General features: G+C 41.2%; 1 protein-coding gene across 1 annotated transcript; it reads left to right on the top strand.

The window, feature by feature from the left end:
* Nucleotides 1-2: 2 nt before the first annotated feature.
* UBE2K (ubiquitin conjugating enzyme E2 K) lies at nt 3-27,635 on the top strand. Its single transcript, XM_026675329.2, has 7 exons — nt 3-341; nt 16,958-17,051; nt 19,742-19,800; nt 22,161-22,243; nt 23,592-23,691; nt 24,815-24,943; nt 26,535-27,635. Exons 1-7 carry the CDS (start codon nt 279-281, stop codon nt 26,607-26,609), a joined length of 603 nt encoding a protein of 200 aa, XP_026531114.1. The 5' UTR covers nt 3-278; the 3' UTR covers nt 26,610-27,635.
* The last annotated feature ends 346 nt before the right edge of the window (nt 27,636-27,981 follow it).

Genomic DNA, 27,981 nt, shown 5'->3' with positions numbered 1-27,981 from the left:
ACGCACAAGGCGACCTCTCTGCCGTTTCTGAGGCCTCGCCCCCTTGCCGGCGCTGCGTCGCGTCGCGTCGCGCCTCGCCTCGGCGCGCGCCCCCACCCTTCCACTATGACGGAGAGGAAGAGGACGGCTCCGGGAGGCGCAACGCGCATGCTCGGCGCGGGCGCCATTTTGGACGGGCCGCCGGAGCTTCTCCCGCGGTGGTGACGGTTGGCGGCGGAGGTCGGCCCGGCTCAGCGGCGGCGGGAGCGACCTGGGTTTCGACGGGTCCCGCTGCCGAGATGGCCAATATCGCGGTGCAGCGGATCAAGCGGGAGTTCAAAGAAGTGCTGAAGAGCGAGGAGGTCAGCCTTTATACGCCCCCCGCCCCCCTCCGTTTCTGCCCCCCCCCCGAGCTTCGGTGAGGGGGGGGCTCATCCCGGCCCAAGGCTCCTGGCCTGCCTTTCGTCTCGGCTGCCCGGAGGCTGAAGCCGCCGCTTCTCTCCTTCTGCAGGAGACGATGGGAGGGGGGCTACGATGAGGGGCGCCCGCTGAGGGTGGGGAGATGTGGGGGGGGGGCAGGCAGGACGGGGAGAAGCAAAGGGGGAGGGGAGGGCAGGCCAAGAGCCCCCAACCCTGTGAGGGGAGCTTTGAATCCTTTCGAGGGGCTGATCTCTTCCCCTTCCTCCCCCTCCCAATTGAAGTGTCAAGCCTCATATTAGAGGTGGGGGTGGGGCATCGTTTGCTGAATTGTTTGCAGAAGAAGCAGCATCAGCTGGGTACCAGGAGATGGGAGTTCTAGCTCCTCCTTAAGCCACCCAAAAGCTGGCTTGGATGCCTTGGAGCCAGTACTGCGGGAGATGGTGAGTTTTAGGCCTGAGAAAGGTAGCTGGGAGCCTTTGGGCCAGTCCCCAGGAGACTGGGAGTTCTAGTTCGGCAGCTAGGTACTGGGTGATGGGAATTCTAGCTCTTCCTTGAGCCACAAAGGCCGGCTAAGGGCCTTTGGGCCAGTCCTGTGGGAGATGGTGAGTTTTAGGCCTGAAAAAAGTAGCTGCGCATCTTTGGGCCAGTCCCTGGGAGGCTGGGAGTTCTAGTTCGGTAGTTAGGTACCGGGTGATGGGAGTTCTAGCTCCTTAAGCCACTCAAAAGCCAGCTTGAGTGCCTTGGAGCCAGTCCTGTTGGAGATGGTGAGTTTTAGGCCTGAAAAAGGTAGCTGGATGCCTTTCAGCCAGTCACCAGGAGACTGGGAGTTCTAGTCTCGTGTATGGCGTAAAAAGCTGGCTGGGGTGATTTGGGGTCAATCCTCAGGCGATGGTGAGTTTTAGACAGGCAAGAAAGGTAATTGGGTGCCTTTGGGCCAGTCCCCAGGAGACTGGGAGTTTTAGTTCAGCAGCTAGATGCCGGGTGATGGGAGTTCTAGTTCCTCCTTAGGCACAAAGTTTGGCTGGATGCCTTTGGGCCAGTCCCCAGGAGACTGGGAGTTTTAGTCACATGTATGGCATAAAACCTGGCTGGATGACTTGGGGTCAGTCCTCAGGAGACTGGGAGTTCTAGTTCAGCAACTAGGTACTGGGTGATGGGAGTTCTAGCTTCTCCTTGAGCCACAAAGGCCGGCTGGCTGCTTTGGGGCCAATTCTCAGGAGATTGTAAGTTTTAGGCCTGAGATAAGTAGCTGGACTCCTTTGGGCCAGTCACCAGGAGACTGGGAGTTCTAGTCCCCTGTATGGCATAAAAGGTGGCTGGGTGACTTGGGGGTCAATCCTCAGGAGATGATGAGTTTTAGGCCTGCCTTAAAGAGCAAGAAAGGTAGCAGGGTGCCTTTGGGCCAGTCACCAGGAGACTGGGAGTTCTAGTCTTGTGTATGGTATAAAAGTTGGCTGGGTGACTGGGTCACCCAGTGACCAGGAGACAGTGAGTTCTATCTAGTTCTGCCTTAGCCACAAAAGACAAGCTGAGTGGCTTTGGTTAAGCATTTTTCAGTCTGACCCACCTCACAGTGTGGTTGTTTCAGGGAAAAGAGGAGGAGGAGGGAGCGTTAGGTAGCTTTGCCACCTTGAGTTACTTATAACGTAATAAAGGCAGGATAAAATCTAATAAAGAAGCCAGCCCTTCTCTTTCCATTTATAGGCCCAGCAGCCTTTCCTCTAGGTTGAGTGCCCTTGTTGCTGAGAGTTTATTCTGGCAACAGAATCTGAGTCTTTGGGGAAATTTCCCTGATGTTGGTATAATAGGCAAAGTTTTCTGTAATTCATGTGTATATATGTGTGTGTGTGTGTATGCAGAAAGAGTAAAACATTGGAGTGTGTAAAATAGGCTTCACAATAGAGTCTTCATACTTAGGCAGGTTAGAAAACCATAGTTTGTGGAATAAGCCAGAATTCAGGGAAGCAAGTGATGGTGGCTTTTTTGGCCAAACCCTCGTTCTTTTAACTGATCTTGCAGTGGACCTTTACAGGTTGGTTAAGAGCTTAAGCAAGCTAGAAATCTGAATTAGCACTAAGGAAGGAAGGAAATTACAAAGACCTGTGTGTTGGTGTAGTCTCTTTAATTGTAGTGAGTAAGCCTTAAGCTATGATCTGTTTGTTGGCCTTCAGTGTACAAAATGCTAAGCCAAAAACAAGTCAACAACATAGCTTAATGCAATGCATGGGATGATGTGTTAAAATGCATGGACTGTGGGAAGCTAAACTAGAATGGATAAACTATTTGAAAAATTATTAAAACCAAATATATTTAAGATGGAGCACATATATTTTCCCCTACTATACAGACATGGAAAGAATCAGATGTAATTATAACCTATATAACCATTGATTAAGAGAACTCCTATTTCATTATTTCATATTTTAAATGTTCACAAGTAACACTGCTATTTGGATGAGAATTCATTGAGAGGATGTTTTTGTCTTTATTTTAAAAGGGATTCCTCTCAATACTTACATAATGGATTGTAAAAATTGATGAAGGAGCCCACATAAAAAAACAGTTCTTTCATTTAAAAGTATATTCTGTTGATGCTGTGTATTATCAATTAACATATTTTTTCCAAAGGCCCTTTAACTCTTCACTCAGATATGTATATCTGAGTGGATTAAGAACATATAATATTGGCACAACTGATAATAGTGAAAAAGTGAGCATTATAATGCATTAGATTTGTATCCTGTGGTATGTATGGTCTTAGTCCTGTTTTCTACTGTTTCAAATCAAATCAAACATTTATTGTCAATACACAATGTGTACAATGAAATTGAAATTCATACTATTTTCATTTATTTTTACTATAGATACTATTCAGTCAGTATTCAATGTTTAAAGAATTCCAATAAATTTTTGTTCCATCCTTGTTATAGTCATAATAATTCTGCTTTTCCTTAACATCAGTAAAAAATATCAACCAGATACCGTGTTTCTCATATAATAAGGCTGGGTCTTATTTTTTTGAGCCCCGAAAAAATGGCTAGGCTGTCTTTTCGGGGTGACTTAATCCCCAGCCTTGCATCTTCGGGCGGGCGGGCAGTGACGGCTTGGATGTTGACCTCGGCGTTGGTGGGGCACTTCATATTGGGGTCAACGCAGGCAGCACCATATCCGGGTGTGCCACAAAAGTACTTCCTAACGGCAAGCTCCCCACCAATCCCCCCCATTTCGCATATTTCAATATAGGCCTTAATTTGGGGGGAGGGGCTTAATTTCATTTTATGCCTATAAAACATGCTGGGACTTCCTATTGGGGGAGGCCGTATTGTTGGAGAAACAGGGTAGAAATAGATGGCCACATACTCCTGCCCTAATGGAATATATTGTCCTGAAATATAAGCATTGAGCTCAGAGACACTGTTTAATATTGTACATTAAAACAAAGATAACTGAAGACGTTTATTTCTTTGGGATGTATGTGATTTTTCTAACAATCTGATTTACTAAACTAAAATGATTTCAGGAACGAGCATTGAACCAACTTGAAAGTACTGCTTTTCAACTTTATTGTATAAAAAGATCCAGTTGACCCAATTCTAAATTCATTTATAGAACAGCTATAAAATAAATTCCAACAAAGATGTGTCATATCATGTTTAATCTAAATATCTTTAGCTTTCTTCCATGTACACTTTTCAGGTGTACAAATAGCCCTCAACTTACAACAGTTCATTTGGTGACCAAAGTTGCAATGACACTGAAAAAATCTGACTTAATGGACGTTCCCACAGCCATTCCAGCATCCCTGTGGTCATGCAATCAAAATCCAAATGCTTGGCAACTGGTTCATATTTAGGACCATTGCTATGTCCCAGGGTCATTGGAGAATCCAGATTCATTTAACAACCACGCTACTGATTTAACAACTGCAGTCATTCACTTAATAACTGTGGCAAAAAAAGCTCATACAATTGGGCAAAATTCACTAAGCAACAAAAAAATGTGTGGTCGTAAATCAAGGACTACCCATATACATTTACTTACAAAACCTTTTTTTATGTAGCTTGATGGACAATCACACCTCTCGAAAATGAGGAATGCTTGTAAATGGGATGCTTTCTAAAGGACATTTAAATTCATCATTTATGTAAGAATATGATGTCTATCTGTCCTTACGTTAATAGAAAATATATCAGTAATAATTGGCTGGATGTTCTCTATCTTTACAGTGGTTTTAAACTCTTGAGATAGTATTTATTTGATTGAAGTAGTTCTACTTTCTCCTTCACTGTGGCCAGCTGAACAAATGAAAATAAAATAGCTGATTAATACTGTTTCTAAGAGGTCTTTGGTGCTCTCTGAGCTTGGTTGTTTTCTGGCAGTTTCTTCATTACCCAAACTAGGTAACATCATCAGTGCTAGTGCTGTTTCTGCCATCTGTAAAGCAGTTTTTTAAGCTTTAAAATTGGGACCCAAAATGTACATATGATCTGTGCTACCTGGGAATAGATGGAATTGGTTATCTATCATCCAGTTAATCATCCTACCTGTACAAAATTAGAGTAAGCTACTGATAATTTGGGAAGATAAAAGCTGGCTTCGTATTTTTAAACCGACTTACTGTTGCTTACTCAACTGTGCTAAAAAATCAAAAATCCTTTTGGATATAGGCCACCTGGTCCACGATGCATCAAAGCAGCCAAAATCCATATCATTTCCACCATCCCCATGCTTAATCGGGTTTTTCTGAGAAAATTCTCTCTTTGGATCTCCCCAAGAGGTTTTCCAAAGGACCAAATAATTCTTGAATCTGCAGGCCAAATTATTCCATCTTTGTCTAACCACTCATAAGCAAACTTTAGTATTAATGTTCTTTCTGGACAGCAAAGGTTTCCTTGTGTCACATCCCCCCTTATATGTATAATTTGTGCAGCTCTTTCTAGTGGTAGCTTTATGCACTTTGATATCAGTAGGAAAGGTACTTGTAACTCATATGTTGAAATGTTGAAATACAATGAAAAAATTAAAACAGATCAATGGGATGTGCTTGCTTTCTGACATGTCTACACATTTTACTTAACATAGCAATACCTCTTTATACATTGATTCAAAGTACCGTGTTTCTCCAACAATACGGCCTCCACCAATAGGAAGGCCCAGCATGTTTTTTTGGCATAAAATCAAATTAAGCCCCTCCCCCCAAATTTAGGCCTATTTTAAAACATGCAAAATAAGGGGGAAGGGCGGGGGGACTTGCTGTTAGGAGCGCCCGGCGGGCAGCAATTCCTCGCCACCAGCCGCTCCTAATGGGCGATCATGGCAAAACACAGAGAGTTCCCTACCCCCACCAAACACCTTTGCTGCAGACCCAAGATCTTTGGCACCCGCCGCTGTTGGTTTCCCTTCTGCCCATTCCGCCGCCACATTTGGAGCTGCCGCTTCTGTGTTTGGAGTGCTGCCGCCATTTGGAGCTCCAAACAGCGGCAGTACTCCAAACGCGGAAGTGGCAGCTCCAAACATGACGGCGGGCGATCTTTTTATTTTGGTCCGCGTGAAGTTCAGAGCGAGCAAGAAAGGGAGACTGTGATGCCTCCATCCAAGAGCCAGAAAGCAGCAAGGGCGCCAGGTGGAAAGGACAGGGTCGCGATCACACGGAGATGCCCAAAGCGCAGAGCGCACATAACTAAAGGCGGCACACGCAGTTGGTTTGGGGTCTACAAGGCAGCATCTGCGCCTCTTCCCGGGCGCGTCTCTAGGCTGCTTCCTGAGCTATGGGACGCTCTCCATTGCCTACCGGCCCTTCTTCCTTGGGCTCCCTGCTGTGGGGTACACCCACTTCCTCCTGCAAATTATGCCTCGCAACTCTTCTCTCTTCTCTCGCTCCAAAAAGATCCCCATCGTTTCCCGCCGATTCGGGCTTCCAGCCATGTTGTGATCCACTAGTGAGGTTGCCATCTCGGATGGAGGCATCGCAGTCTCCCTCTCTTGCTCACTCTGAACTTCGCGCGGACCAAAGTAAAAAGATTGCCCGCCGTCATGTTTGGAGCTGCCGCTTCCACGTTTCGAGCTGCTGTCATGTTTGGAGCTGCCACTTCCGCGTTTGGAGCACTGCCGCTGTTTGGAGCTCCAAATGGCGGCACTCCAAACACGGAAGCGGCAGCTCCAAACGTGGCGGCGGAATGGGCAGAAGGGAAAGCAACAGCGGCGGGTGCCAAAGGTATCTGCAGCAAAGGTGGGAGTAGGGAGCTCTCTGCGCTTTGCCATGATCACCCGTTAGGAGCGGCTGGTGGCGAGGATGCAAGGGGGGGAATAAAGTCACCCCCGAAAAGACGGCCTAGCCGTTTTTTCGGGGCTCAAAAAAAAAAAAGGCCCGGCCTTATTATGTGAGAAACACGGTATATAGCTACGATCTTTGTTTCCATTTACCTGGAATAAGTTTCACTAAAAAAAAAAAATCCATGCAGTCTTTTAAACATACAATGTAAATTGAAAGATTTCCTAGAAAATATGTCCTAAAGCTGGATTAAATTTTAATCCATTTCTTAAAAAATTCTGCAGTGTGGATTTCCCCCCCAAAAAAATTGAATTGGAAAATTACCATTTCAATCATTGAGGCTTCCTAAAGTGAGAAGATATTGAACATGATTACTATATTGACTTCAGCACATCTAACCTGATTTATAGATATGCTTCCTAAGAATGATTATCTGAAAAGGGATATTTACAGCTTTAAATTTGATTGTATTTTTAAAATGTCAGGGTTTCAGTGAAAAAAATATGATCATTTTTCTGCAAGAAATTTCCATCTTTTTTAATCTATTCCGTACGGTGTTGGCATTTCAAAGCATGGTTAGATGTTATCAAACTATAATTTGTAACCTCTGTGCACAAGGGGAGTACATTACTTCCCTCCTTCTGCATTTACTAAATACAACAACTACACGGAAGCTTCAGTAATTTAGCATTATAAAAAAATTAATGAATAATTGCACTTTGCTGTTAACATTCTGTGAACAGCGTGACATATTCAGATGGTTACACGACTGACATTACAATGTACCTTGTTTATGTATTTTAATAGTAGCGTGCCTTTCCATGAAAAAAAATTGAAGGAAAGCAAAAACGTGCAATTTTAAAGTAGCATTGTAGAGTACACAACTGTCAAATAAAAAAATGTGGACAGCAAAGTAGACTAAAGGGAGGCAGGAGTATGTTCTGTCAAACTTCTTCAGAGAGCCCTGGTGATTCAGTTGCAAAAAAAAACCCAATGACAGCAGAATCCTCATGATATGATAGAAATCTGCAGCCTATGTGGACATTTATATAATGTACAACTTTTCAGGAACATTCAAGCCAATTAGAAATTTATGCAAAATATGATAGATGAAACACCCAGCTACTGTAGAATGGATTAGTCTTAGCAAATCTTGTGTTTGCAAAATATCCAGTCATTTGAAGGCTACTTTCCGTAAGCAATTATATTAAAATTCAGACAGGCAATCTGCAAACTCATCCTAAACATAGAGAAAACCGTCAAAGGCGAAAATAATTAGGTACTGTTTGGTTATTTTTGAGAAAGTAAGCACTACTCTTAAAATGCTATCAGAGTTGTTTTTCCTCGTATAGTTAGCAGAATGCTAATATAAAATTGCATTCTTCATCTAGCCGATATCAAATGCAATATTTTGGAAAAGCAACTTTCCTACTTCAGAGGAAGAAAATGACAAAATTTTCTTGTAATACTGAAGCTTGTTTAAAGTTTCTCACCACTAGCATGAAAAATCAATAGAAATGAGACGTTTTACCGACCTTTAGATTATATTTTTGGCTGCTGTCCCATACCACTTGTCCTAAGAATAAGTGTCTGTATTCCCAGGCAGTTATTTTGGAGTTGGCCTGTACGTGTTCTCAGAGCTCAACAATCTACTGCAAAATGACGTACCATTAACTTATCATGTTCAAAAAAGTTTGCAGACTCTTCTATGTGCTTCAGTGTGCCCAAAGAAACGATATATACTGGGACTGATTGGGAAAGCTGTATTTTATAAACTCAATGCAAATATGGCAATGTTTTTTTGTTGTACACACCAAAGGAGGTAGATCCATGAGAAACTGATGGTTGATGATGCAACTTTCCAAATAAACCTCCCAATTGAACAGATCGGAAATGCACACTCCGCAGAATATTTTTCCAAATATAACCAGGAGAGAAGATTGATTTCATTTCTTTCATATTGAGTTTTTAATTCAATACAATAGAATTAATTCCTTTCCATCCATTGGATAGGTTTTCCACCTGACATATTAGAACGAGACGGCAAGTTTTGTGGGAGTTTGATTGTCTTCTCTTAAGACGTTCGGAACCGTGAGGCCCTTGGGTCATAAAGGAGTTGGAAAGACAGCTAGAAAATCAGCTCGGGCGATAAGGGAGGTGATAGCTCTGCGAGAAAAAGGCAATGCAGGGAGCCCTCGACGTACCTTTCCAATTGAGCCCCAAATTTCCATTGCTAATCAAGACAGTTAAGTTAATTTTGCCCCGTTTTATGAGCTTTCTAGCCACTGTTGTTAAGTGGATCATTGAAGATGTTACGTAAGGAATACCGTTGCTGGTTTCCCTACTGGCTTTGCTTGTCAGAAGGTTGCAAAAAGGTATCACGTGACCCCAGGACACCGCAAGCGTCAGAAATATGATCTGAATTTTGATCACGGGGATGCTGGAGTGGTGGTAAGTGTGAAAAATGATCAATCGCTTTTTCCAGTGCTATTGCAACTTCGAACAACCACTGAATGAATGGTTGTAAGTCAAAAACTGGCTATACACAAATGTTCCTAATTTCATCTGTATAATTCTCAGAAAGGCAATGAAATCTGTTCTTTTTCTTTAGAACTGATCATGGCAGAAGCAAATGCACCTTATTTTCAGCGAACCCCCCCCCCACCTGTTGGCATGAAACAGTGGCTGTTTGATTGGCATGCCCACACCCTCTTAATGCACTTTCGCATTTCCTTTATTTCAACCAAAATTTGTCAAGCTGGTTTGTTGTTGTTGTGTTCATTTACTTTACTTTAAAAGCATGTGTTCTCAAGGCAGCTTACAGCAGTGTCAAAATAATTAAATTAACAGGTACAAACTTTGTCTGACTGTTGGGCAACTTGCTTATAGCCTCCAGGTTTGTAATGCTGATGGGATTGATGTTGATGGGATTTGTAAGCGAGCCATAAGCATTTTTATCGATTGTCTGTTTTATTTTAAAGCAGCAGGCAATAATTCCCACTACACCAGCACAATTATAGAGTTAAAACAATCCAATAAACTGTGAATTAAATGGGGGAGAAAACGCCGATGTCCACTGCATGTGCTAGTGTAAGTGATATTAGAAGGAAGGTCTCAAGGAATAGAGAAGGCGAGTATCATGGGATTTTGTAGTTCCTTTTCGCAAATACAGGCTTGCGTATAAAAGCCTGATTTTGTCTAAAAGTTTCAAATTACATGGTGATGTAAGGACCTCATCATGTAGTATGCATCACATGAAGGACATAAATGGGTGCAAGTGACCAACTTTGCTGAATTGTACAATTATACAAACAATGCCGATTGCAATGGATTTTTTTTTCTGCTCAGCCAAGGTTTGGAAATGTCAACAAAGACATTTTCAAATAAATTCACGGACATCCGTAAAGTCTGCTATAGGAACTTGAGGGTTTGCTCCGAGATAAGAAACTAAAATCCTAAATTAGTGCCCATGCTGTTTGTTGTAGCTGTTCAGTGAAATTTATTTCAGTGATTGATCAAATTTATACAGCTGCTCGTCTCAACCAAAGGCAGCACGATACATAAGATCATGTAACATAACAATAGATGGAGAATTTCTTAAGAGAAGGCAAGCTGACTTTGAGCTGTGGAAGAGGAAAAATGATTGAATGTGAGCTCTGAGGTGTACTTTAATGAAGGCTATAAATAACAGCAAAGGGTAATGTTTCATTTTTATTTTTCACAATCTGTAATTTAGAAAGGGGGGTAGTTACTTCCTTTGCAGCTATAATGTGTGGGATACTGTTGTATTGCTTCAAGGTCCGTGATGGCGAACCTGTGGCACGCAGAGCCATTTGTGCTGGCACACGAGCCGCAGGCAAATTTACCTCACTGCGCATGCGTGTGCCTTCCAGCTGATTTTCGGCCTGTTTGAGGCCTTTTGAAGAAAGCCTTTGCAGAAGCTGAAAAATAGATCCGTTTCGTCACTTCCTGTATATACCGGAAGTGATGAAACGGGCCTATTTTTCGGCCTGCAAAGGCTTTCCTCAAGCCTCTAGGAGGCCAAAAAAAGCCTCAAACAGGCCAAAAATCAGCTGGGAGGCGCAGTGCAGATAAGGGGGCAGCGACAGGGGTGGGAATTGCGTGCGCATGTGCAGGGGGCATGGGGGGCCACGCCCATTGCCTTCTGGGTGCTGGCATGTGAGCGCGTGCACAATTTTTGACACAGGAGCCCAAAAAGATTAGCCACTACTGACCTAGGTGCTTGAAGCATTCATTCTACTCTAGTTCTTCCTTTTTTTTATAAATATTTTTTATTTTAACAACAAACATTGACAAACATATACATAAACACAAAACATAAAACCTTTCCATTGTACAGTGTGTCGGTCGGTACAGATCTTCTTGTGTACAATATCCACAATTTATCCCCTTTTAACCACATTGTTATTATTTATTTTACATGAATATGCAAGTTGTTTTATATTGTTATTAACTACTTACTGGACTTAATGTATAAGCTATATCATCCTTTTCAAGCAAATTTCAGTTTTTTAAAGTATCTCAATTCATAATGTCATACATTCCAACTGCTCTATTTCTTCCTGAGTGAAAAAAAAAAGAGAGAATCTAGCATTTGGAGACACACACCACCAAATATGTATTTCTAAAAGTTAGACGGCTACATCTGTTCAAGGCCATAAGACAGACTGAGCGGCAAATTGGTTGTAGCGAACCAGAGCGGCTTGTTTAACAACATTTTACACAATAACACTTGTAGTAATGTGGACCTTGTGCTCAGGTGGAAAAATTATGGAGTATAGTCTGGTTATATAAAAAGGTGCTGGAAATATTTCAAATGAAATGAGTAAGATAGGATTTTATTTATAAAATTTGTTTTTTGTTTTTTTTAAATAATTTGTAACGTTATTGAAGCATCCTTTAAATGGTTTTAACCAGTAGGAACAAAGAAATTGATATAAACTGAAGCCACTTTGCCAAGCACCAAAGGATAATGGGAAACTTTATCGTTATTCCAGTAAAAACAACAGTTTAAAAGATTTATACTGTATCCTGAGTACTTTTGTGTTTCCAACATGCCCAGTAAATTGAAGTACCACCTAGAGTCCTAGACTAACTAGGAGATACAAAAAGTAGCACAATCTAAAATGTACGTATGTATTATTTAGAAATAAACCTGCCATTAGTTTCTTAATCATATATGTAAACATGTCAGATATAATTAGGGATAGTCACAAAGATAGGCATGATGTAAGCAGGCAGCCCAGGGTGTGTATTACATGACTTAAAAACAACAGAGAGGTATAAATACATTCCAAAGGAAATGAGCTAATCAGAAGGACTTTCAGTGAAGTGACCAATTAGACTTAGGTTGCTATTATAATTTTTATACATGTAAAGTTTTATTAATGTCCTACTATTACATTTGATTAGTGCTTAATTAACATGTCTGTTGTTTTGTTTGCTTAACAAAACAAATTATATTCCTAATCTTTATCCCTCCCCTTTTTTCCCAGCCATTGGTAAAATTAATTCCATGTTTGGTAGTATTCTGTATCTTCTTTCTGTTTAGTCTTCAATGTGAGTCTCCATTTCTACACACTCCAATATCTTCCTAATTATCTCTTCATCTAGGTTGCTATTTAATTTGAATCTGCGAATGGATTTCAGGAAAGAATTTGCATTCCCCGCCCCCTTTAACTAATCCGATTCCTTCAACCATAAGTAGAATTCATTTGTTGGTTTAGGGTATACCAATGAGAGCAAAACATACCTTAAAAGTTTACACTTTTTATAAGCAAATAAAGCTCCATTATAAACCCAGTTGTCTGTGGAGATTCTCAGTCATCCATGGTTGTCCCAAAGGTTTTTTTTTCCAGAGGCTGACCAACCTCTCTCAGAGCTGAAGAAGCTTCTTGGATGAGAAGCGAAACGTCTTCAAAGAAAAAACAGAAAGTCCAGTTGCCTCTTGGAAAAAAAAACACTTTTATGAACACGGTTAATATTTGAAGATAATTTTTTTATATATAAAATTTTTATTTGGGTTTTCACAAAACATAATACAAGTAAAATTTCTTTTTTTGAGAATAGCATGGTCTCGGGTTATCACTTCTCCATCCAGACACAAATTCAATTTCATATTCATTTTTGTGTTCTATTCCATATCTTATTGCTATTTTAACATTTTCTCAATAATTTTTCCCTTCCCTTAGTTTTTTCAATCTTACCTTTAATTATCTCATTCCTTCCTAAATTCAACTATATATATCTTTTTGTAAGTTTCAATATCTTTCTAGTCATTATATTTATACTTTTGTCTGTCCTGTTTCAATTTCATATTTTCTTTTCTCATTAAACAAAAATTTTCCCTGCAGTTACTAATTGGAGTATGACACCTTTGTATCTTTTCATTTTTATCCATTCAACTCTTATTTAAACTTCAATTTATGCCTGTACAATTATAACGTTCAATATAGCATATAACTTCCAGTTGAATTCTACTTGGTACATTCTTAAAATATGCACTAAGTTCTTAATGAGAAAATATATATATAACAATAATAAATAAAATACTTATTCTATTCCAATTCAGCTCTATCATTAATGTTAGTTATAATCTTTAACATCTTTAACATTTCTTTTCAATAGGGTATCATACTTCTAGGAATACTTATAATATTTCCATAATTTTTCATGTTTCTTTCATATTCCTCTTCACTTAAATTTTTATAACACATAATAATTAAAATGTTCCCCTCCTTTTCTAATTTTATTCTCTCATTCTCTTTATTTCATTTATTTATTAAACATTCCATTCCATTACAGTGAGTATTTTATCTATCATTTTAATCACACTTGTTTCATATTTTCAAAGTTGATTTCTATTTCTAATATAACAATACTATCTTATGTACCCTTGCAGAATCCCCCTTTCAATTAAGTTTTCACCCGTTACCTCTGTGTCTTGCAACTCTCCTTGACCCTGCTGGCAATCTCCCCCCTCTTCACCAGCTCTACAGGGTGGCTTAGCCCCGAAACCAGCCGGCTCAGGGCGCTCCAGCATTGAGCACAGATCGAAACTGCGCACGATCGCAGATTTCAGTCTGTCGCCGAAGAAACTCAAACTGGAACCAATATTTGAAGATAAATTATTGACTCCTTTTCCCTAGCATGTTTTTCCCCTTCAAGCAATTTTGCTAAAAATATTTAAAAGTTCAACCCTTTTACAGGTGTAAAAGGTAGCTTTGATTTTCCTACCAATACCATCCTAGTTTTGCCTTAAAGTCTGTTAAATGTTCAATAACGTTAAATAATTGTAACATTATTGAAGCATCGTTTAAATGGTTTTAACCAGTAGGAACCAAGAAATTGATATAAACTGAAGCCACTTTGCCAAGCACCAAAGGATAATGGGAAACTTTCTTGTTATTCCAGTAAAAACAACAGTTTAAAAAAAATTAGAAGCCCAACCATTTTATAGGTGTAAAAGGTAGTCCTGATTTTCCCACCAGTACTATCCTAGTTTTGCCTTAAAGTATGTTAAATGTAACCAACAAGATGTTAAAAGGTTATATTTATGTAGTTAGCTTATCAAGCACATCTAAATTATATTAAAGTAACCAAAATATCTTTACAATCCCCAAGGCGTGTCACAACTTTTGAGCACCCCTAATGGCTTGGCAATTAAAAGTTGAAAAATTTGACACACCCCAAAATTTAGGTATCTGATGCCTAGCAGTGTAAATATTGATGAATCATTTTATCCTGTTGCTTGAGTGGTGCGGTGGCCTAGATTAGAGGTGGACCTCTCGCCTCACAATCAAGAAGCTGTGAGTTCGATCCTAGATAAAAGCAGATATTTGTCTCTCTGGGCACAATGGGAATATATCTGCTGAACAAAACTCCGCACTGACAACAGGAAGAGCATGCGGCCAGTAAAAACTCAGTTCCATTCAGTTGCCCAGACTCCGTCCTGCAAGGGATTATGGGATTGTTAAAAGAAGATGATGATTTGATCCTGTTGCTTTTGGTTTGCATAGGCAGCAAAATAGCCCAAGAGATTGAAAAGCAGAGAAGAGTGGAATATATAATCCTAATGCCATTTGGAAATGTTTTCTAATACTTCAAATTCGAAGACATTATTTTAAAAGATAAATGTGAAGATACTCTCAAGTTAGCTTGAATCTTGGGGATTATATGGATATATGTTGGTTTGCCATTCTTTTCTCCTGTGAATGTTTTCCAGTAAATCGCTTCACTTGTATAACTTACTGCTTTGACATTTCCTCTTGATTTATCAACTAATTTATCAATTAACGAATCCTAAACCTGTTGAGCTTCCAAGCCAAGATCATGTTGGTCCAATACTTTTACCTGTTGAGACATATTAAAGAACATGAATAGAATAGAATAGAATAGAATAGAATAGAATAGAATAGAATAGAATAGAATAGAATAGAATAGAATAGAAAATATGGAATGGAATAGAATAGAATAGAATAGAATAGAATAGAAAGAATAGAATAGAATAGAATAGAATAGGGAAAAAATAGAATAGAGAATATAATAGAGAATAGAATAGAATAGGGGAAAAAATAGAATAGAGAATAGAATAGAATAGAATAGAATAGAATAGAATAGAATAGAATAGAATAGAATTGAATTCTTTATTGGCCAAGTGTGATTGGACACACAAGAAATTTGTCTTGGTGCACATGCTCTCAGTGTGCATTGCTAAAAATACCAGTCTATTATATTTGAGTAGAATGAGGTTTTAAACTCATGTCTATGAGGAAAAAAATCCAATATTTATAGATCCAATAATACAGGTAGTCCTCCTCTTAGGACTGGATGCTTAGTGACGGTTTGACGTTATGAGGGATCCAATAAACAATACTTACAACCCAGATTCAGAGTTTCAGCAGTCACACTCTGGACATGTGCTTGCTGTGATTTGATGGGGATGTTGCCAGGATCTTAATGTGGAAAATAGTTATTGGTCGCTTTTTTCAGTGGTGTTGTAATTCTGAACGCTCTTTAAATGAACTGTTGTAATTATTTAAAATACCCTGTATATTATTTAAAATACCCTTATTGATTTCCGGTGATGGTGTACAGTGGTAGGGTTGTAGCTTTGATCTGACACTGAAATCAGAAAGTCATGGTATAGACCGGGGTGTCAAACTCAAGGCCCAGAGATGCTTAGATCTGGCCCGCGGGGCCACCCTGGAAACAGCAAAGGTGTCAGGGTTCCAACAGATGCCCTAATTAATTCATGAGCGAGCCAAGTTTCAAAAGAAATCCAATTATTTGTTAGAAGCAACATGTCTGCACTTTCCCAAGTACAGTCGGCTCTGCCCCACGCAATTTACTGCCCACTTATGACCCTGTTCCCCCCCCTCCTCCCAGGGTGTGTCATAAATCACATTCTCCAACGGAGCACTTTCACAGGCTGTAGAAACCACACCTCTCCGTCTGGCTCTAGTAACCTGGGATACAATCTGGAGAAAGGTATGCGTGAAATGTGCTTCTGGTCATAGCAACCGAGCTTCTCCATCACTTCTCCTCCCCTCCTGCCTATGGCAACTCAAGAGCAGGCCAGGAATGCTTTACGAGTTGCCAAAAGGACTGGCCCGTGGTGCCTCTGCCAGCGAAAACGGATGCGGCCCTCCCAAGCTCCATTTTAGCTGGCAGAGGGTTGTAGGAGGCCCTCGCAGCCAGAAACAGAGCTCGGGAACCTGTTTTTGCTGGCAGAGTGTTCGGGCCACCGCAGGTGTTCCCGACATGAGTGACACCCCCCCCCCAGCCCCTCCAAGGTCGAACACAACCCTGACGCGGCCCTCAATGAAATCGAGTTTGACACCCCTTGTATGGACTGTTAGTACAATTATAGAAATTAAAAATATCTATTATTGATTGATCAGGGGTCGAGGGAATCATTAAAGATGGGAAGATGGGAAGCAGATTGATACTCCTCATATCAAAGGCTTAGGCAGAAATTGCTAGCAGTAGCAACCCCTGTGGTTTATAAAACAGCTTTGGGTTTCCGGTGCTGTTTTCTAGAAGTTCCTGGAAAGATTCCTGTGGAACTTGTTCTAGTGTGTCAACTACAATGGAGTAGTTGCTCAGTGTAAAGAGAACTGAGAGGATTGGTCTCACATTTGAAATTAAAAGGCAATTATTGTACGTATATAGCAAATTCATCTCTCTGAATTTAAGTTAAAAAAAACAAAGAATCCAATGAATAGTAAGCCTCTAACTGGTTTTTTTTTCTGTTTTATTTTTAAGACGAACAAAAATCAAATTAAAGTAGACCTTGTAGATGAAAATTTTACAGAACTAAAAGGAGAAATAGCAGGGCCTCCAGATACACCATATGAAGGTAAGGAATTTTTTTTCTGCCCATTTTCTAATCTTGTTGTTAATTCTTAAAGCTCATAAATGCAATATATATCTCATTTTGCAAATCCTTTGCAAAACACCGTAAATATGTTGCAAATATATATATTGTAATTAACCCTTGAAGTTAATCATTCGTGCAGGATAATTAAAAGTTGCATTCTGGTTAATTGTTCTTAAGCTGCTCTGTAACACTCGCCGTTGTTATGGTCTGGGTTTTGGCTTAATTTACCAGTCAGAACATCTTAAATATTTAAAAAGGCATTCAGTTATTTCTTGCCAATATTTGTACAATGAAATAATTGCACCAAGATTAAGTTTTACATAAATAAAACAGCTAGAGCAGGCAAAAATATATATATAAGGTATTCTGTTTCCTTAAACTAGTTACCTTGGCTTCCTCAAGATACATGTATTTCAATCCCAAGAATTCTTAGCAATTCTCAGAATACGGATAGAATTCTGAATATTAGTCCCTGCTTCTGCAGAACTCCCAAGTTGTAAAAAGCTACCCCAGATTTCCATGCCAAATAGCACCCAAAATGGTTTGCGTTTAGGTGCTTCCATTTGAGAGAATCACTGTCTGAAAGGATGAGGTTGGACATGTAACTGTTGGACAGGTTTTTCAATTCCTTTTTCCCCCCTCTTCTCACCTTCACTCCCTTGACTCAGCTTAGGAACAAATTTCCAGGCAGCTGGTGGGTATCTTGTTGACATGTGAATACTTAGAAAGTTTTACGTGCATTCAGATCTGTCTTTTTCCACTCGTATAAAAAGCAAGTAGTTTCCTTAGTGAAAAGCTGCCCTAAAAAAATAAAAGACAAATGCTTGGAACTGGAGTCAATGCAGAATGTACCTTTTTTTTTAAAAAAGGGGGGGGACTACTGTTTTTGAAATGGAAACACAATGGCTGGCTCAGGAATTCTGGGAGTTGAAGTCCACACATATAAAGGGATCATCGTTCCCCACTCCTGATTTAAGGAATTGGATGTTCATTTAAAATAGTTAGCGAATAGCTGTGGAGACCTGTTTTCATTGCTCCTTTTAATACAGTTGTGTTCTTTTGGGAGGATCCTAAAGTAGATATTTTTTTCATCCTTAAAAATAATGAAATCCCCATTCAGATTCTTTTTTTCCACCTTTTTTGTGGTTTCTGTAGGGGCCCCTCCTATATAGGCTGCCTTGCTTGATCGTGGCTCCAGCTACAAAACCTCTGTACTAAGGCTAGATCAAGGGTCTTCAAACTTGGCAAGTTTAAGACTTGTGGACTTCCAACTCCCAGAATTCCTGAGCTAACATGACTGGAGGAGGAATTCTGGGAGTTGAAGACCACTAGTCTTAACTCTGCCAAGTTTGAAGACCCCTCGGCTAGATAGTGAGAGGTTGAATGTCTACTCAAGAAATAGGACCATAACATTTTTCTTGGGTTCCTTTTGCTGGTAGAGCTTTGCTTTTGGAGAACTCACTCATGATCTGTTCTTTTTTTCCTCCCCTTCTGTGTTCTTTCTCTCTTGGCCTTTACCCGAATGTCAGTCTGCGTAGCTTTTAGTTTGTTTTATGGATAGCCTCAGGAACGATGACTCAGAAAACGGCCTTCTTCTCAGAAGTACTATTTTTGCTGAAGCAAAATTAAATCATGTTTGGATGGATGGCCACCATCGTGGTCTTCTTTTCCTCTTTCTTTTTTCTTTTTAAATTAAGTAGGCAGCTACCGAATGAAACTTGTGCAAGCATGGTTTATTCTTGGTAAGACACATCAAATATCAACACTTTGTTTTGGTCAGGAAAGAAAGTTCTTTAGAAATCCTTCAGGTCGTCTCCTTCACTGACCTGTTGGCATCAGTGAGCAAGATCGTTGGGCTTTCATCCAGAAAAGTCCATTCTTTTCCCGTTGATCACCTGCCTTTCTCTTTGTGTGCCATTTTTAAGATGAGAGATGTCCAACCTTGGCAACTTTTTAAGGCCTAGGGACTTCAGCTCCCAGAATTCCCCAACCACAGTGGTCGGTTGGAGAATTCTGGGAGTGGAAGTCCACCGGTCACAAAAGTTGCCAAGATTGGATATTCCTGTTTTCTTGATCTTATCCTTGACAGTCTTTAATCTTTTCCAAAGAAATTCGGATAATTCTTGCATTCATACCCTATGGAGGATTCTGGGAGTTTTGCTACTCCTAATAATTGTCCTTGTTACTTGTTATATTTGTGGGGTGGGGTTGGGTTTTTTGGCATTATCAGTTTGCATCTAAATTTGTGTTTGCTCCTTGTTTAAATTGTCACTGGAATATTGGTATAGTCTCACCTTCCTTTAATCAAATGGAAGCTTTTATTCTAGCTTTTCATAAACTGTGCCCATGTTCCAAGAGCTTTCCTCGGGGGGATAAAGACAACAGGAACAAATAAGAATAATTACTCTGGTATTACAGATGATGCGCTTAAAAGATTTCCACCTCCAGGGGTTTGCAAACTGAGAAAGCTCTGTGTAATACAATAGTAGAGGTGAACATGTTGGAAGGCTACTAGTACAATTTCCAGCTACATTATACAGAAATCCATCCTGCCTTAGAACCAAAGCAATCTTTTAAAATCTTGTTTATTTAACTTAAAGGAAAGTTCATTGCTGTGATAAATTGATGTCTGATAAGTATTTAGTGGTTATATGTTCTGGTTTTTATAGGAGGAAGATATCAATTAGAAATAAAAATTCCAGAAACGTATCCTTTTAATCCCCCTAAGGTATGGTGAATATAATTATTGTGAATAATTCTTTGGATTCTTTCTTTATGAATCCTTTTTGTGCAGTGCTCTTCGTTGTCTTGGCTGCTCCTCCAAGGTCTTTCTAATTGAATACAGCCCCCCTCCAAAAATAAACAATTTATCTTTTATGATGCTTTGCAAAATTCCCTACTTATGAAATGCTTTACTTGTATGAACAAAACTTCCAATTTTGTACAAACAATTCATTGTCTCTTTAAGTGTGATAACCTGTACTGATGTCATTTCAATTAAATAAGAATTTGTTTTAAATGAGATTGCTTCTTATAACGTACAAGTGCAATAGTAGAAAATTGTACATATGTTTACGTTTTCAGTAGAATTGATAGGTGGAAATGTTTCTTTTCTTGGCTATTTAAAAAAGAAATGCCAAATAGATAAACGATAAAACTATAGCAATCGTCAAAGTAATGTGTCCCTCCTCCCCCCGTAGTGATAACATCAGTTTGAAAATAATAAAAGAAAAACACCATTGTACACTATTTCTGTATTCTCATTTGTGGGCAGTATGAGAATTGGCAAAACTTAATACAACATAAGAGCCTTAATTTAACGTGGGCATCTTTAAATGAGCCAGTGAACCTGTATTTCTTTCACTCAATTCTTACAAATAGCAACATCACATTTTAAAAAGGAGTATTTAAGGGTGAACATCACACAATTTCATGCACAGCCCAGTGTCAAACGAAAAGTTTCTCTCAGATGCCCCCAAAACCTGCATTCTGAAGCTTGATACACACACACATAAACACACACACACACACACACACACACACACACACACACATATGAGAAGATTTTAAAAAACACACCCAGATTTGAAGTGGTTTAAAACTTGGAGAAGTGCTGATTATCATGAGTTGAAGTTTCATCTCCTCACCAAAATCTAAGTTAATGTTGCTCACTTTCCCCGAGCTGCTGGAATTGAGATTAGTCTGGTGTTGTCCCAAGGTTTTTTTTTTTTTTCTCCCCCAGGTGGCAACTGGACTTTCTTGTTTTTTCTTTTGAAGACATTTCACTTCTCATCCAAGAAGCTTTTTCAGCTCTGACTGGAGAGTGGGGAATGGAAGGATTTATGCTCCTTGCAGACAGCTGGTCATTTGCATCCTTTTAGAGCAGGGGTGTCAAACTCAAGGCCCACAGGGCTGGCCTGGAAATAGCAAAGGCCCGGCCCGTGGTGCCTCTGGCAGCCAAAACGGCATGGGGCACCATGCGCAGCCCCTCCGCACCCCTTTTTTTGGCCTGGATGGCCTCCTGTTAGGCAAAACAGGGCAGGGGGGGCATGTGAGCCCCCACCACCACTGTGCCGCGTTTTGGCTGGCAGAGTGCTGCAGGAGGCATCTGTCCTGTCCCCCCTGGCCAGCCCACGGAAGGCAACTACAATGCTGATCCGGCCCTTGGAGAAATCCAGTTTGAGACTCCTGTTTGAGAGGGTTGTTGAACCACTTGGAGGTTTATCTGTGTCCTCAGTATCACCCAAGTAGGAGCACTACAGGAAAGGAGCACTACTCGGGCGATCCTGAGGACACAGATATACCTCCAAGTGGCCTCAAGGACTCTCTAAAAAGATGCAAATGACCAGCTGCAAGGAGTATAAATCCTTCCATTCCCCACCATCCAGAGCGGAAGAAGCTTCTTGGATGAGAAGGGAAATGTCTCCAAAAGAAAAAGCAAGAAAGTCCAGTTGCCTCCTGAGAAAAATCACCTTTGGGACTACCATGCCCTGGATGATTTGAGAATCTCTACAGACTTCAAGTCTGGTGTTGGTCCACTTGTGAGAAGGTCTGAATAAGAGGACTGTGGGCATGGCTGTAGGAGCTCGCGGGACAAAATGCAACTCTTGACAGCATTAAGCATCAGAATTAATATCCCAGGGCAGTGTTCCCCAGAAATCTAGATGAAGGTTTCGGGTACTGTAGGAGCACACAACACGAACGTGTATTCCAAATTAATACGATGCTGCATCCGAATCTGATGAACCCAGATATTAGATTATTACTGTTTTTGGGACCAGCCAGCATCGTCCATAAAAACACTGTAAAATTGTCCTGTATGGCAGGGGTCCCCGATCCCCCTCCAGTCTGTGGCCCAGTGCCAGGCTGTGGCCCATTGGGAACCAGACCACACAAGTGGTGGGCAGGCGCACAAAGGCGCATTTGTGTAAGTGGCGTGCTCGCACACAAAACCATCCCTTCTACAACCACTGGACCCACTCCCACCGGTCCAGAGCTGGGTATGGTGAATTATCCATTCATCACTGCGGTATGGTGCTTATCCACTGTGTAGCTACTATTTTCCTAACAGCTTCTCTTATATTTTAGGTGCGGTTTACCACCAAAATTTGGCACCCTAATATTAGCTCAGTCACCGGAGCTATCTGTTTGGATATCCTAAAGGATCAGTGGTAAGGTACCGTGCAAAGTTCAGGAAAAACCCTGGAAATAATTGGAGAACCCTTCTGCTTGTAGATATGGGAGGAAATAGTGGTCCTTCCTTAGAGGCGTTGAAAGACTAATTAAGCAGAGTTTACCATGACATCTGATGTCTCAAACTGGCTATTGCTGGTCTCCAAACCATTTACCAAAATGCTTAAGATTGTGAGTTTTGAACAGCTTCAATCATAAGTTTCCTGACGGCAAACTATACCCAAAGGAAAAGTGATGAAATAGAAGCACAAAGCATTAAGAAACAGGAGGAAAAAAGGGAGTAGTTTCATTCATGCAGCTTAATTTAGCCATATACCTGAACTAGTGGGATGTTGAGAAATTCAGTGTTTTCATTTCTGAACTATAGAAAATGAGTGTAAAGAAGCATTGCGTTGTATTTCATGTGATAATATTTTTGACTGGGTTTGTATTCCCATGTTTTCCCCAAAATAAGACCCTATCTTATATGTTTTGCCACCAAAAAAAGGCACCAGGTCTTATTTTCGGGGAATATCATCCACTGACTAACCTCACTTGCGCACTTCGCCCTGGCCTCCTTTTCGCTGTCAGAGGCCTTGAGGAACTTCTTCTTCTGCGGCTGGCAAGCCTTTCCTGAAGGCCTCTGCAGTGGATAACAGAGCTCAGGATCGATCCGGAGCTTTGTAATTAGCTCCAGAGGCCTTCAGGAAAGCCTGGCCAGCCTTGCCAGCTGCAGAAGAAATGGGCCAGCCAGGCAGGTGTTGGGGTGTGCGAGGCCTGGCTACAACTCTCCGAAGGTAAGTAGTAGGACAGCTCCACCCTTCATCCCCACCCTAGCTTAATTTTTACCTGTGCACTCTGGAGTAGGTGGGATCCTAATTAGGGCTTATATTGGGCACATATGTAAAAATCAAGCTAGGGCTTACTTTCAGGGTAGGTTGTATTTTCGGGGAAACAGGGTAGATGCCCCAATATTGAATGTTTTTTTTTAAACCATTGATATTGCAGGAACTTCTAGTCAGCCAGTTACTAGAAAGTAGAATGTAATTGTAGCTTCGTTTTGAATAGAAAAAGAAAGCATAGAAATCAGCAGCGTTAATATTCAAGGAACTCTCTTCTTAGGCGTATCAAGCCATTAGTTGATGCCTAGAATTTAACCAAGTGAATAGTAAGCAGACGTGTCCTGTTGGTAATTTTTGACTTAAAGATGGGTGTTGATTTTCTGCCTATACTACAGTGGGTTTTGTCTTGTACTAAACAGTCTGTTAAATCTTGATGTTACATCCTTGGGCCGGGGGTGTCATGTTGGGTGTGTATAAACTCATTTTCCAACCTTTGTCTTTCCAGGGCCGCAGCAATGACTTTAAGAACAGTGTTGTTATCCTTACAAGCACTCTTGGCAGCTGCAGAACCTGATGACCCACAAGACGCAGTTGTGGCAAATCAGGTACAATTGTTAATTCCCTTCCCTTTTAGAAAATCCATGCTGAGTTTCCAAGGGTTATTTCTCTTCTCTCCCCCCCCCCAAGGAAGAGGGACTTTTAAAAGACGGGTCGCCAACCTTTTGGACGTCAGGGACCACCAAACTCATAATTTTAAATCCTGCGGACCACTAATATGAATTTTGACAGATGGCTTGCTGACGCGGGGGGGGGGAGGATCTGATCTAACCTTAGAAGGCTGATGATAATGTTCGTTTTCTCTCTCTCTCTCCTCTCTCTTTCTCCCACACACCCAAACAGATCCCTCACACACCTCCACCCCCTCCAAGGGGTGCAGAGACCCTGAAAAGATCCCAAAACAAGTCTGCAGGAAAATTCCCCACCTTGTTTTCCTACCGATTGATCTTTCTTTACTTGGGATCGCAGGATACTGTCTCCAGTTCCGTTCTCGGGGGGGGGGAGGGGAGAGAGAGAGAGAGACTTTTGGCTTCATGCAAGGAAAGCAGCAGAAGCAGCAGAAGTCTTTCTTTCTCTCCCCCAAACTCTGCCAGAAATGAGTCTTTGTTGGCGCAACCTCTTGGAGCAGGAGGCCTTGCAGGGTCCCAAAGACTCTTTTCTGGCGGAGTTTGGGGGAGAGAAAGAAAGACTTTGGCTGCTTTCCTTGCATGCAGCCAAAAGCAGGAGAAGAAAGAACCGGAAAGAAACAGCCCGGTGGCCAGGTGAGGCGCGTGGGGTGAGTGGGGCAAGCTCCCCCCTTCTGCCCTTTCCCCCCTCCCCTCACTACCTCGTGTTGTTCGCAATGCGATGTAAGTGTTCCCACGGGCCATGTGCGTAGCACAGCCTTGTGTTCCAATGTAGCCTGGATTAATTGCTTTGGGGGTGACATGTCTCTGCAGACCACCAACATTTTCTCGTGGACCACCTATGGGCCATGGCCCACTGGTTGGAGACCACTGTTTTAAAAATCTGGAAACAAACTAGTGATAAAGATGCTTTTTTTTTTCCCTGCTGGGTTGCCATCCTTTCCCAAGGAAAGAGAGTATTATCAGAGTATTACACGTTCCTTCACATTAGCTACAGATTTTGTCCTTTCCACACAAGATTTCAATTTGTCTTCCTTTGACACAGTACAAACAGAATTCAGAAATGTTTAAACAGACAGCTCGACTTTGGGCGCACGTTTATGCTGGAGCACCAGTTTCTAGTCCGGAATATACCAAGAAGATAGAAAATCTTTGTGCTATGGGATTCGATAGGGTAAGCCTCGCTTTGTGTAAGTCCTGCTACCTTCCCTGTTACCAAGTAAAGTGGTAAAGTTTTAATTTTTTTTAAACCAAATCTGCTTTTCTAAGATCCAGAATTAGAGCTTGTCCTCAACTTACGAGCACAACTGAGCCCCAATTTCTCTTGGCTAACTTATGACCGTCATTAAGTGAGTTTTGTTCCATTTTGTGACTTTCCTTCCCAGAGTTCTTAAGTGAATCACTGCAGTTATTAAATTAGTAACAGAGGTTGTTAAGTGAATCTGGCTTCCCCGTTGATTTGAGTGGTCATAAGGTTGTAAAAGGGGGGACACGGCAACTGACATAAAGATGAGCCCATTGCCAAGCGTCTGGATTTTGACTTTAGGGAGGTTATGTGGAAAAACAGTCACTTTCCTCAGTGCCGTTGTAACTTCAAACGTCACTAAATAAGCTGTTGTAAGTTGAGGACTCCCTGTACTTTCTTTTCTGTGGGAGCTGCTGCTGCTGCTGCTTGGGAAATTCCAGGGAGCTGCATTTGATATGAGATTCCGTGCTAAGTGCCTTGCTTCAGTTTAGCCTTTGTCACATGTGTAGTTTCTATTATGAACGTGTTTCCCCGAAAATAAGATCCTGTCATATTTTTTTTTGCCACCAAAAAAAGGCACCAGTGTCAACTCATAAAATATTTCTACGGTCTTTTTAGAGTTGCCAACAGAAAGGGAGGGGGGAGCAGTGTGGCAGCCTACAAACTGAAAGTGCATTCCATAAATGTTTTCAAAGATAGTAACTAGGTGATCAAAGTTTCTGCTGCCCAAAATTCTAACTGGAGAGCACGATTGATGACTCTGGGCTATGGATGTGTCCCATTGGAGAATGTGAATTACGATACACCCAGGGGTGGAGGGAAAGCCAGGGTCAAGGGTGACAATGAATGATGTGTCTCAGAATCGGTGACACCCGGGCAGTTCCAGCATGTTAAGTCCCAATAAATCCTTTTGAAGTTTTGGAAGTTTGGCTCGAGACTCATGATTTAATTGGGGTAACTGGCGGAATTCTGACAACCAGGTCTTATTTTCGGGGGATGTCATTCACTGACTAACCCTACTTGCATGCATCACCCCCGGCCTCCTTTTTGCTGTCAGAGGCCTTCAGGAACAATTTCTTCTGCGGCTGGCAAGGCTTTCCTGAAGGCCTCTGCAGCGGATAACGGATCTCTGTATAGATCTGCGGCTTTGTTATCAGCTCCAGAGGCCTTCAGGAAAGCCTGGCCAGCCGCAGAAGAAATGGGCAGGCAAGGCAGGTGTCGGGGTGTGCGAGGACTGGCTACAACTGTCCAGAGGTAAGTAGTAGGACAGCTCCACCCTTGCATCCCCACCTTAGCTTAATTTTTACCCGTTTACTCTGGAGTGGGTGGTATTTTAATTAGGGCTTATTTTGGGGGCAGGGCTTATATTGGCCACACATGTAAAAATCAAGCCAGGATTTACTTTCAGGGTAGGTTGTGTTTTCAGGGAAATGGTAGTGCCGGGGTGAAAATTCATGCAAATCTTTTGGATAGAGGTGTACCTTCTGACCTCAGTTGCTTTTTTCTTTTTCTTTTTCAGAATGCAGTAATAGTGGCCTTGTCATCGAAATCATGGGACGTAGAAAGAGCAACAGAACTACTCCTGAGTAACTGAGCAGAAACTGCTTCAGTGTAGCCCAGCCTGCCTCTTCCTTGAGGAGCGTCATGTCGTCATCTCTTCTTTTTAGGTTTCAATATAGATTCTCTTTTAAAACTGGCGTTCTTGCCTGATGCTATCTAGGCCCTGTTGGGAGACTGACAAAAACAAAAAACAAAAACTGCTTTGTAAATAAAGCTAATTAAACATCTGTGTAAATTTAAAACAAAAAAAAAGAAACAAAACAAAAAAAGGGGGCGAAATACTTTATTTTTTTTTTCCTTACTAAATATTGTAAATTCCTTGAGCTTGGCTAAAAAAAAGAGAGAGAGAGAGAGAGAGAGAGAGAAAATTTAGTGCTAGCAGTGTGAGCAAGACTTAAGCAGGAATTTGCATCAGGATTTTGACTTTGTTCAGAACACATCATGTTGTGTCTGTCATCATCGTTGTCACTCATCCCGGCTCCCTTAAACCGTTTTTTAAAGATGGATCGATCCTACATGCCCGTGGACTGACCTTAATATTTGCATGCTTGTACTTTTACCTAGATGCTTTGAGCAAGTAGGGTGAACTGAACACAGCACCAATTGAAGTACTTTAAAAAAAAAAAAAGAGTATTCATTCTTGTAAACTTTTTGCCTAAAAAGATTTTTTTCCAGATGGCCTCGAAACTCAACGTTTGGGGGTGGGGAGGGTGGCCCTCACTGTTATTTTCATTACCTTTGGGGGAGGTTTAACAATCCTGAACACCCCCTCCTTCCCAGCCTCCCCTCCTCCCCCCCAAGCTGCACGCACAGTTGCAATAATCACCCTAGGAACATCTCCAGAAATTGTGGGGTGCCTGTGGCATCTGGCCTCGTTGTCCCACTTCGTGTGGTCTTTGGAATAACCCGTACACAAGTGTTTCCACCGTTGTAATTTCTACACAAAATTGTATAAAAAGGTTTGGTCTCTTTTGGACATAGCACAAACCCAGTGGAGCTGCTGTTTTATTTCTTCTCGCAGGAAATCAAACCTCTTTCAATAAATTCTGGCTAGAATGAATGTGCTGAAAGGAGCCGGGTCTCTGTTAAAAACACTTGGGAATTGCCACTTTTTTCTGTGACGCTGTCAGCTTTTTGGACATAAATCAGCAGTGGCTTATAAAAAGGTGGTTTGTGCAAGAACCACTTGTGTGTGTGTTTCTCCCCAGCTGACATTTGGAAATCCTGTTGGTTTTTGGTTTTTGTTTTTTTTACTGTACATATATGTTCAATGCCGGTAATTTCTCCCAAGATGAGCAGTCCTGCTAAAGGAGCTGTACATATACAGTGTGTATTCACTCTTCAGGTTGTTAAGTTTTCTATAAGACAACAAAAACACCTATTTTTTGTTGAAAGGGGGGGAAAAT

Source organism: Notechis scutatus, chromosome 4 (assembly GCF_049901735.1).
Source record: "Notechis scutatus isolate UNSWTSFEM ecotype Mainland chromosome 4, rNotScu1.2, whole genome shotgun sequence".
Lineage (NCBI taxonomy): Eukaryota > Metazoa > Chordata > Lepidosauria > Squamata > Elapidae > Notechis > Notechis scutatus.
This window is presented reverse-complemented; position numbering and strand designations above follow the sequence as displayed.

Bases quoted from the DNA above. Each gene is read 5' to 3' on its own strand.
- UBE2K (XM_026675329.2), top strand. From the start codon at position 279: ATGGCCAATATCGCGGTGCAGCGGATCAAGCGGGAGTTCAAAGAAGTG. The intron at 342-16,957 runs GTCAGCCTTTAT...TTTATTTTTAAG, and splicing joins AAGTGCTGAAGAGCGAGGAG to ACGAACAAAAATCAAATTAA. The intron at 22,244-23,591 runs GTAAGGTACCGT...TTGTCTTTCCAG, and splicing joins GATATCCTAAAGGATCAGTG to GGCCGCAGCAATGACTTTAA.